This window comes from Pleurodeles waltl, chromosome 4_1 (genome assembly GCF_031143425.1).
Source record: "Pleurodeles waltl isolate 20211129_DDA chromosome 4_1, aPleWal1.hap1.20221129, whole genome shotgun sequence".
Classification (NCBI taxonomy): domain Eukaryota; kingdom Metazoa; phylum Chordata; class Amphibia; order Caudata; family Salamandridae; genus Pleurodeles; species Pleurodeles waltl.
The window spans coordinates 765,186,818-765,198,889 of NC_090442.1; the positions used below are offsets into that span (position 1 = coordinate 765,186,818).

The 12,072-nt window shown below is 43.3% G+C and overlaps 1 protein-coding gene across 1 annotated transcript in view; it reads left to right on the forward strand.

Moving 5' to 3' along the window:
• The window catches only part of LOC138288127 (uncharacterized), a 139,590-nt gene that overhangs the window by 12,635 nt on the left and 114,883 nt on the right, over positions 1-12,072 (forward strand). The window contains exon 3 of the mRNA XM_069229386.1: positions 6,626-6,723. Within this exon, the coding sequence (XP_069085487.1) occupies positions 6,626-6,723 (98 nt within the window). The remainder of the gene's footprint in view (positions 1-6,625; positions 6,724-12,072) is intronic.

Here is a 12,072-nt window from a genome sequence, read left to right on the forward strand (position 1 = left end):
GCTATTGCATTAGAAGCTCTTCTCTGGAACATGGAACTCACTATAGCTAATTTCGTAGACACCACCACCTAAGACTCTCAATCAGCCTCCATGTATGCAAGAACTGTAACATCTTACTCACATCCAGAAGGGAAGTATATTTTGCAGCACATGGTTTAACCAATCTTCCACATCTCATCAGTCTTCTCACAAATATATTCTGCCTCACCGACCCACCATCCAACAACGTTTTGCTCATCACAAATCTCTCCCTATATCAATCCTGGTTCTCTTTATCATAACCTAATCTGAAACAAACCATGCCGAGCAGTTCAAAATGCTGTTGTCACTTCCCGAGGATTCATCCTATGACACGCACAAATGGCCTCTTTTGATCAAGTTATCTTTTGCTTTTCTGGGCCTTTGATGTGCTCAGTCAATTTACAGCATGCTTCCTCAGCAACACCCCCCCTTCCAAGTCTGGCATATGCATTCCATTTCTCTGATTTGTATGTTTTCCTTTTTATGGTTACCTTTCCTTTACACTTACAGGAATCTATAGCTTGGGTCTTTGTATCTGCTGCAGATCAGTATCGCTCATCCTTTGCTTTTGTTCACTTCTCACCACTACTTCCAACAGACGTAATGTGCATTAAAGGGTGTTGCTTCTCTAATAGTCTTTCAACTCTTTCCCCAACTTATTTTCGCAAGACCTATAGCCACATCTCCATCTTCCCCTCTAAAGTCCTCTTGAATCAGCTATCTCAAACCACACCCAATTATAAAAAAATAAAACTCTTGTATAATATTTACTTTTTCACCAGATTCTCCCCTACATCAGACTACCTCATGTGTTTTGATTCTTAGTGCTACAAAAAGCCTAAAACACACCACCTATTTATAAACCGTGCGTGTTGGATACTTCCTAGTGTCAAAATGCTGTATGCAGTGGAACACACCAGTTGTAAGGCACCCTGGTGGGGACAGATCTCACTCCCTCCTTAAAACATCTACCACACCATCTCTGTTGGCTGCATGAGTCGCATACTTCACGTAAAAGCCACAATGCCACTATGTGGTCCGAGTTTGTGCTGCATCCAACTGAAAACTATTTGAGCCGCAAGGGCAAGCCTTGGACCTAGCATATACTGCAAACAAAGTTCTGTAACTGCCCATTTCCCATTAAGGTAGATTCTCATCAGCTTTACCACCAAAGCTCCCTTGCCAATAAATGCTGTCTTTTCATGGCCTCCTATGCAGAACCTTGTTTAAAGGTCATAATTCACTTCATGGACTGCTCACTTTTTCACCACATGCTCTTAATACAGTGTCACGTAAGCCTAACTCCGCTCCTTTCTTGAAAACACAGCTCTGACCAACCTTTTAAATGCACAAAACTCCTCTCACGAACACTGGAACTCATCAGGGCAGAAGAGATTCGCCCTATGGAATGTTCTTTCTGATACATATTATACTACATCCAATTTCAAGCTTCGGGGCAAAGCATGAGTGGCTCAATGCTTTCACAAACTATAGGCATTTAAAATGTTATTATTTATATATGGAACACACACACCATGGTCCATCCTATATGCATACTTTGTGGCCTATCCTATATGCATGCTTCTAGTGGGTGTTCAATCAAAGAAAGTTGTAGTGAATAAGGAAAACATGAAGTATAGCTCTTTTATTGTGAATGTCTGAAGGTAATTAGAGATGTGAATGTTGGTCCTGTCCTTAATGAGATAAAATTTGTTTCGCCCTCCTGAAGCTTCAATTTATATAATACAATAGGAAAAAAAATTGTATTAATTTATTTTTTATTGTCATGTTGATGTGTAATGCGTTGGTTGGTAAGGTTTGTGCTTCACCTTAAGTAACATGTAACAAACATAAAATCAGAAAAAATGGATGTTACTCCAGATCAGGAATAAACAGCTTGAGAAGGCTTCTCTCCTGATTGTTTTTCTTGTATTTCTTGATTTCAAGGCATGCAATAGCATGACTTTTTGTGTTCCAATGACCTCCCGGTCATTACATCTTTGTAGCTGTTACAGCGAGTTTGGAAGATAACGTGGGCTTTGAGGTTAGTGCATCAAGGTGGGCTTTGAGGTTAGTGTGTCCAGGCCTATCTATCAGGCTGTGAGTGATGCGGTCATATTTCTTGAGCCCTCCCTTTCAATCAATCAGCATTATTTAAGATTCTCTTTAGTGTGGCCAGTTGGTAGCCAGAGACAACATGGAGCAGGGAATTGTCACTCTCTAGCTTTATTTGATAATGTGAGTTTTTAAGTAGACTTGCTGTCTTCTGAGTCCCAGCAATATTGCATCCGTGGAAAGTTGTGAAGGAGCTGGGCACTTCCTTTTATTGTTGCTAAGAAGTGATAGTTTATTATTACAGTGTTCTTCCTTTGTAAATTGAAATCAGTTTGTTGCTTTGTAGGGAGATGAGCAGTTCGGAAGTTTGTGTCCTTTTTGAGAAGTTTTTAATGTGTATATCCACCTTGACAGAGAAGTATTTAGATGTTGTAAGGAAATGCCTCCTTGGCATGGTTAACCCCTGACATTTTGCCTTTTGTTGATGCCAATTAAGATTGAAAGTGTTCTGGGACCCTGCTAACCAGGCCCCAGCACCAGTATTCTTTCCCTAAACTGTACCTTTGTTCACACAATTGGCACAGCCCTGGCACCCAGATAAGTCCCTTGTAAATGGTACCCCTGGTACCAAGGGCCTTGATGCCAGGGAAGGTCTCTAAGGGCTGCAGCATGTCTTATGCCACCCTGGGGAACCCTCACCCAGCACATGCCTCACAGCTTGTGTGTGCTGGTGGGGAGAAAATGGCTAAGTCGACATGGCACTCCCCTCAGAGTGCCATGCCCACCTCACACTGCCTGTGGCATAGATAAGTCACCCCTCTAGCAGGCCTTGCAGCCCTAAGGCAGGGTGCACTATACCACAGGTGAGTGCATATGTGCGTGAGCACTATGCCCCTACAATGTCTAAGCAAAACCTTAAACATTGTAAGGGCAGGGTAGCCATAAAGAGTATATGGTCTGGGAGTTTGTCAAACACGAACTCCACAGTTCCATAATGGCTACATTAAAATCTGGGAAGTTTGGTATCAAACATCTCAGCACAATAAATGCACATTGATGCCAGTGTGGAATTTATTGTAAAATGCACCCAGAGGGCATCTTAGACATGCCCCCTAAATACCAGTCCGACTCCTAGTGATAGGCTGACCAGTTTCTGCCAGCCTGCCACAACCAGACGAGTTTCTGGCCACATGGGGAGAGTGTCTTTGTCATCCTGTGACCAGGAACAAAGCCTGTACTGGGTGGAGGTGCTTCTCTCCTTCCCCTGCAGGAACTGTAACACCTGGCAGTGAGCCTCAAAGGATCATGCCTTTTGTTACAGCACCCCAGGGCATCCCAGCTAGTGGAGATGCCTGCCCCTCCGGCCACTGCCCCCACTTTTGGTGACAAGGCTGGAGGAGATAATTAGAAAAACAAGCATTTGCAATGGAACGGGTCTCGCGTTTGCTTGTGTTAGAGCTAATAGCGTTGTAAACTCCTAACCGGACTTTTCTTGCGACATAAACCTTGTACGTAACCGGAAAAAGTGCAATTAACTATGTAACAGGGTCGATATTCTGCAAAGCGCTTGACTTCTGCCAACCGGGATCGCATTGCGAAAATAGAGAAAACGTAGTCCACAAACCGAATGGAAAACAGCGAGCCTCGCATGTTTTCTGTACTTGGTCGATGCACTCGAGGAGGGCTAACCACAGGAAAAAGCATGACGTATGCGTGCCTTCCACTAATGAAATCAAGCAGATTCTAACAGGCAAGCCCACGAACCAATGAAAGACACTGATGTCTAGTGGACGGGGCTCCCTAAAGCGTGTCGCTAGCGAAACGCATGCGCAAGCGACACAGGCTCAACCCTAACAAGGATGAGTCACCCACCAGTTAGAACTGCCCCTAAGGTGCCCTGAGCTGAGGTGACCCCTGTCTTTAGAAATCCTCCATCTTGAGATTGGAGGATTCCCCCAATAGGATTAGGGATGTGCCCCCTTCCCCTCAGGGAGGAGGCACAAAGAGGGTGTAGCCACCCTCCAGGACAGTAGCCGTTGGCTACTGCCCTCCTGACCTAAACACCCCCCCTAAATCTAGTATTTAGGGGTGACCAAGAACCCAGGAAATCAGATTCCTGCAACCTACAAGAAGAAGAAGGACTGCTGACCTGAAAGCCCCGCAGAGACGACAGAGACACAAACTGACTTGGCCCCAGCCCTACCGGCCTGACTCCAGACTCCAAGAACCTGCACAGTGACGCATCCGACAGGGACCAGCGACCTCTGACCTCTGAAGCCTCAGAGGACTTCCCTGAACCCGAAGGACCAAAAAACTCCCAAGAACAGCAGCACTGTTTAAAAACAGCAACAACTTTGCAACTTTCTAACAACTTTCAAAGAACTCACTCTTACTGCTGGACGCGTGAGACTTCACACTCTGCCCCCGGCTCGAGCTCCAGAGAACCAGCACTGCAGAGAGGACTCCCAGGCAACTGCGACCTCGTGAGTAACCTGAGACGACCCCCCTGCACTCCCACAGTGACGCATGAAGAGAGGATCCAGAGGCTAACCTTACCGCGACTGCCCGGAACAAAGAACCCGACGCCTGGACCAAGCACTGCCCCCGCAGCCCCCAGGACCAGAAGGTACCAAACTCCAGTGCAGGAGTGACCATCAGGTGACCCCCTGCCTAGCCCAGTTGGTGGCTGGCCCGAGAAGCCCCCCTGTGCCCTGCCTGCACCGCTAGAGTGACCCCCTGGTCTCTCATTGATTCCTATTGAAAACCCAACGCCTGCTAAGCACACTGCACCCGGCCACCCCTGTGCCGCTGAGGGTGTGTTGTGTGCCTACTTGTTTCCCCCCTAGCCACCCCCCCCCCCCCCCCCCCCCCCAGTGCTCTACAAACCCCCCTGGTCTGCCCTCCGAAGACGCAGGTACTTACCTGTTGGCAGACTGGAACCGGAGCACCCCTGTTCTCCATAGGCACCTATGTGTTTTGGGCACTCCTTTGACCTCTGCACCTGACCGGCCCTTTGTTGCTGGTGCGGTGACTTTGGGGTTGCCTTGAACCCCCAATGGTGGGCTGCCTATGCACAGGAAACTGAACTTGTAAGTGCTTTACTTACCTTGAAAACTTAACCGAACTTACCTCCCCCAGGAACTGTTGATTTTTGCACAGTGTCCACTTTTAAAATGGCTTATTGCCATTTTAACTAAAACTGTGTATGTTACTGCTCTAATTCAAAGTTCCTTACTTACCTGTGTGGAGTACCTTGCATTTTATGTATTTACTTCCAATCTTGAATCTTGTGGTTCTAAAATAAATTAAGAAAATATATATTTCTATATAAAAACTATTGGCCTGGAGTTCAGTCTTTGAGTGTGTGTTCCTCATCTATTGCCTGTGTGTGTACAACAGATGCTTAACACTGCCCTCTGATAAGCCTACTGCTCGACCACACTACCATAAAATAGAGTATTAGAAATATCTAATTTTGCCACTATCTTACCTCTAAGGGGAACCCTTGGACTCTGTGCACAATATCTCTTACTTTGAGATAGTATATACAGAGCCAACTTCCTACAGATGTGAAAGAATCACTTTCAGTTAAAGTAAAATATATGCAAGTAGATAATTGCTTGTCTCAAATATTACAGACCAGCTCAGCTGGGCTTCTGATTTTTATTGCATTTGTAGCCTTGATACCATCCTTGCTTTTATATTGTGATAAAGGGTGTTGAAGTCATTCTGTTTCAGTCAAATGTGATTGAGGTCTGTGGCCCTGAATTCTGGTTTGAGGATTAAGAGATCAAAATTTGCGTGAGTTTCCAGACAGCGATGGCCAGACTACTTTCTTTTGTCTTGTCTTTTCCTGACTCTCTGTAGAAGTGTGTACAGGATGGGGCAGGGGAGGGGGGCAATCAAACCAAGAAGGATCCCAGATGTTAGGAACTTATCTTTTTGCACTTTTAGGCCATTTGTTGTAGTTCATTCATTTGCAGATGCTGCAGGAGATTGCTTTTTTTTACATTCACTGTTCTTTTTATGCTGAAGCTAGGTAGAGCTGGCTCTCCTTCACATGTTGTGATATCCAGCTTCTGATATTTATAGAATTTGGTACATTGTTCTTTTGTCAGTATTGAGGAGTGCTGGTAAAGTGGTTCTTTCTTTGTGAACATCACATTTGACAGGAGCTGGGGAACCTACCCCTTCTCCTAAGAATACTCTCATTGTGCAGGTGAACTGGAAAGAGGCCAACTGATTATAGAAAATAAGCTATCTTGTTGTTGACTTTACTTCTGGAGCAACATTTATTGGTCAAGGTTATAAAATGCCTCTGGTTGGTCAAGATTCATGATGCAGGAGCAATTCCACATCACTCTCTCTGCTTATGCTGTTTTTGATTAATAGGAGGGCAGTTTCTTTTCAGGTGACGACCCTATCTTGTCTTTTGTGTAGAGCAGATTACTATTGCTCAGACCCCACCATTAGCTACGTTAATATTACATCTGGAATGTCTGTAATTGCACCTAACCTTTCTTCTGTGTCCTATTTACTGTGTTAAAAGGGCCTTGTTTCTGAATTGCACTGGGACACCAAAGAAGAAAAATTGGAACAGCCGAGAAGTCCTCAAGAAAATTCAGATTCTACCATAAAAGGGAACGGGTAAGTCGTTTTGAAAAATGTAACTCATTATGTCTTTTGCCTGGGCTTCTTTTTCGTCAGAATCTCAGACTATCCAGGGCTATTGCCAGTGTTGTCTTAAGGGATTTGTGGGCCCCAGTCAAAAATATTTTAGAAGCCCCTGTTGGGGACAACTTAAAACTTTCTTACAGTTTTGTGCTACTTGCCCAATGAAGGCTAACAAAATTGATTCATATGTTAAAGGTTGAATTAGAGAAACAATCAGAAGTAAAATAGATAAAAAGTTCACTTTCCCAGAGGCCCCTTCGAAAGTGGGGGCCCTGGGCAATTGCCCACTTTGACCATGCCTTAAACCATCTCTGGCTATTGCAATGTAAGTTTTTACAATTTGAAAGCAAGGGGCCTAATGTACAAAAGTAATATGCGGTTGCAAAGTAGACTGTGATGTGCACAATTGCAGGGCCTTTGGAAGCAGAAAACACAGAATTACAATGTACAAAGGGTACTTTGTGATTCACATTGTTTTTTCTCCAAAGAACTCCTAGTGCTCCCTTGAGAGTGGGAAGGTAGAGTAGGCTTCAGTGGAGCATCCCGCTCCTCCTTTCAAGTTGCCATATAACATGTCAGTGGTTTGCAACTGTGAATACTATTGACTTAGGTAAGTAACACAAAATGCTGTAGTGCTCTTTACATGTCCATGAGCTGTAATATGTTCATCAGCTTGGAGTACCTTGTGGGAGCTATCTTGCTTATTGTGGTATGTTTCAAGTGCTCTGCTTGGTGACCCTTTCCTTCTCCAAGGTTTGTTCTTACAAAATTTCCAGCAATTTATGTTTTAATGCCTTCCATAAATAAGTACGTATCTCTAAATTTCAAGAAGAGGCCTACAGGAGGCTCGGTAGCTCATTAGTTCGAACTTTAAAAGTTCAGTTAACAAGAATTGAATTTAACCAAAACCCTAAAACAGGAGTTAGTCCCTTTTGACAATATACCACTTGTTTTACTCTAACCTTTTGTATTGTAGACTTGGCTCCTTTTGACACACTTATGTTGATGCCCCTTTTGCTATTATCCAAAGGAGTCCTATACTCAAGTCTTCAAGGCGATAGTAAAAACTATGTAGATGTTCTCTCAGTAGCCGTCATCATCCTCTCCTCTGTCCACTTGTGGAAAGATGTGGATCTGTAGTAGATATCAGGCTGGAGATGTAATATACATTTTTCATAATATTTCTCCATTGGTGGAGGGATCCTCTACTAAGCAATCTTTATTCTTCCCACTGCATTAAACGAAAACCTAGGAAGGCTTTCGGTAGGATGGCTTTAAAAACCTTGTGATGCCCTAGGGACCCCCCCCCCCCCCCCCCATTAAAGTTTTTTGAATGATGGAATGACTCGGGTTGACCAAAGTCATTCATGTGTGATGTGCTGCTTTTGACAGTGGGGTTTTATATGATATAGCTTCTCATGCTTGTAAACATATAACATTCCTTGGAGGACTAGTATTACATGCAACTATGTATTTTTATGTCCCTGTTGTGAAGGTGTTTTGTAAAGGTTGATGCTTTCATACCCAGCTCCTGAGATTTGATTTCATTCTTCAGAGTACAAAAGGTTAAAAGGAGATCCACATTTCTATTTGACAAATTAATAAAAGGCTGTTGTGCAAAGTAAATTCTTTCAGTTCTTGCCACATTCGTATTTGCATTTTGATGGGATCACTGTGATAAAGCACCTGTTTGGGAAAATATGAAATGTTTGCTTTGTAAAGAAATTCAGATTTTGATATCTGTTTTTATTGAGGACCTGATTACGACCTTGGCAGAGTGGACTACTCTGTCTCAAACTTGACAGATATCCCGCCCGCCGTATTACAAGTCCATTATATCCTATGGAACTTGTAATATGGTGGACAGGATAGCCGTCACGTTTGTGGCAGAGTAATCCCCTCCAGCAAGGTAGTAATCAGGCCCTGAGTTATCATACAACATAACCAGCTCAACACTTCTTAAAGTGGTGTCAGGAAATACAACAAAAAAGAATGGATCTCCTTGCCCCTAATTCTACCTATGCCAGGTTTTGTTACTAATGAGCTTGACATTGCTCATGTTAGAAACCAGGAGATGAAGGGCATCCACGTATTCCACACCCACCAAACATCAGCTTTCCTACAGTCAAACGCTACACTTGGACATTAGCCACTATAGTTTTGCTGAGTTAGGGAACACAGTACTTGCCACTTTCGAATATCTCTGTATTTTGTTGATGGATAGCCCACCATCCAGGCCCAGTCTGTTTCATTAGTAGAGCTGTATTTCTTAGTACATGGGATTACTTTTTGTCTCCTGCGGTTCCTAAATCTGTGCTTCCTTCATCAACTGCCAGGATTGTTACATGTCCCCAATGAGCTGCTATGACCTGTTATAGCAAGAGAAGGACCTCTGCAATTTGCCTAATCCTTTTTGAGTGTAATTTGACAAGTTTGGCTCCGGGGAAGTCAGCAAGTTCATCTCTGGGATGTAGCAGTGCAATGTTTTTTACATTTTTGTCTAGTAGAGCTGACAGTCCAAGGTCCAATTACATTTATTAGCAGCTTGGAAGGCAAAGCACAATTTCAACTTCCCTTTTAGCAGGAATCATTACAAGTTTATTGGTCCAGATTACAAAAGCAGCAGAGTATGGAATACTGGGGAAGAGGGTAATACTCAGATTCATGGAGAGGGCAGACTCTACAGCATTTACAATACCTGTGGCATACGCAACTCAAGACTGGCCAGAGAAAGATGTTTAACCCACAGGAGCAGACTGGTACAGTGTGGACTTTCCAGGCTTGCACAAGAGCAAAGGGTTTGTCAAGTTAAGCAGCTCCTAAAAATGGGAATGTCAAAGTGGTTTGCCAGGTGTTTTTCTTTTTTTTAATCTGGGAGGAAGAAAATGGTAATTAACACTCATTAGTATATAAAGGTCATTCGTCCAGCAAAGCAACACTGAACTGAATAATATGCCCTCCTAGGTCCCTCCAATGGAATGAGATAAGCCTTTTGGAAAAGGGGTAGCAAAGGAAGCTACAGAGGCTGTAAGGCTTAGGCAGACGGAATGCACACCAACATCTGGCTCCACCACATTGTGACATACGTGGTGCAGGGTAAGAAGATAATCAAATATCCAGCGGAATGTGGCGACACCTCAAGAGTCGCAATACTGGAATCTGGCCCGGTAGGAATGCAGTCAGTCAGATGAAAATGAGATGATCACGAATCACTCTTTGCTCAGTTTCAGGAACTCAGTCATGGTGTCACATTCAATGGCATCCTTGAAAATTTCGAAATCCCCACAATACTGGTCTCCATTGAAGATTTGCGGTGGGACAGCTTTTGGGTTCCCTGCTTTGGTCCTCATTTCCTCAAGGAAGCTGTTGTCCTGGGAGATATTAACATACTCATAAGGAATCCCTTTCGACTCCAGGATCCAGGTAATTTCTGCCTGCTGGACTTGATATCCTTCGAGGCCATCACGGATGTGCAAAACACTTTCTGGCCTCTCTCGCACTGGATCAGTTGCCGCGCAATCTTGAGACTGTGATACGCTTCCGGCCTCGCCCCTGTTATGTGATAGCTTCCAGCACCTTTGTCACTTATACCACCCACAACCCCCTAAATCTTTGTCAGCATCTTGTACATTTTCCTGTAGCAAGGCTCCACCACACCAGCTTTATGTCAAAGTTTTTGTGGGACGCATGGTCCCTCCTTTTCTTGAAAGGTAATACTTTTCTCCCTCTCATTGAGTATGCTGAAAGCCTGTTAAGGCTCCAAGACTGATGTTGTTCTGTGGATCCAGTTTAATTGTAACATGTGGAACTATTTGACATTCCTGACCATTCTGATAACTTTAATATTACTTAAATTGCTATATTCTATATAGAGAAACAAATGATTTGTAATGTTTTTTTTTTTAAACCAGATTTTATTGATTTTATAAACAATTCAAAACAGTTTACATTGTACTTCCTTCTTCACATCTTTCTGTATAACACATTGGATTTATTTATTTGCGCCCTTAAACTGGCAGAGATTTGTTCTTAGTAAACATTATTTATTTGGTATCATCGAAATCCAACTTACCCCCCCCCCCCTCCCTATTCCCACCCTAACCCCTCATTCCGAATACTTATTTGATGATATCACATCTGCAATAGGAGAGTTGGAGACTTTCAATTAACTTAACTGAGTCTCTGGGGTTAGTTTCATGTGTAGGAGTCAGCTGATTTTGACCATGGGAGAGCTACGTTTTGTTTTTGAGGGCTGAATGCTTTTGTGTATTTGTATAGGCAACTTGGGCGTGGCTACGGAGTGTTGGGGGATTGCTGTATGGTTAGTTCGGTTTTTAGTGAATCCATTATTAGTTCCCAGTTATCTGATACTTCAGGAGGTCTGATCCCGGTTCTGGCTTCTTTTTGTAGTAGAGTACCTTCGGCAGTAGCCCACTTAAGTAGTTCGTTTTTCCAGTTTGTTAGTTTAGGGCCCACAGGATTTTTTCCAGTTGCTGGCTATTTCTCTTTTCGCCAGGGTTAGGGCTAAGTCTAGGAATCTGTCTGAGGCTTTATGCTTAGTAGAATGTGTAAATGTGTGCAAGAGGCAGGTGTCACCTGAGCATGACACAGTCCTACCTAGTATCTGGGATAATTTTTGGCAAATCTCAGACCAATAAGATGTTAGTGTTTGGCATTCCCAAAATATGTGGTTGAATTCTGCATCTATTGTCTTACATCTAGGACAACCCTCTGTGGTTTTGTTAAAGTATTTGTTAATACAGGTGGGTGTAAGGTAGGCTTGATGTAAGACATAAAAATTGATCAGTTTAAATCTGGCGTTCCGCGATGCTTTAGGTAAGTTCTGTAGTGTACGTTCCCATTCTGTTTCAGAGATATCTCTGTTAAAAGTTTTTTCCTATTGTTGTTTCAGGTATGGAAGGGGGGCTGTATTATCTGTTATAATCAATGCATATAGAGTAGAAATAACCCTAGTCTTGGGAGTTGAGGATGCCAGATACGTGCACATACCCTGCGCTGGTGGTTCAGAATTTTTTGTTCGCCAGGGGTTGTCTATGCTAGCCTTTATGGTCCCGTAAGTTAAAAAATGTTTCGCTGGGATGTCATACTGTGCTCGAAGGGTCTCAAACGATTTCAACTTATTGTTCTCGAATAATGTGCCTTCAGTATTAACCCTGGCCTCCAGCCAGTCTCTAAGCTCAAGTTCAGCCCTTTTCCGAGTTATTGCTTGCAGTGCACTGAGAGGAAGTTCCGCTGAATAGGGAGTTTTAGTTTTAGTTTTGCGAAGTGTGATTTCCAACATTTAGCTATTATTTTCTCTTC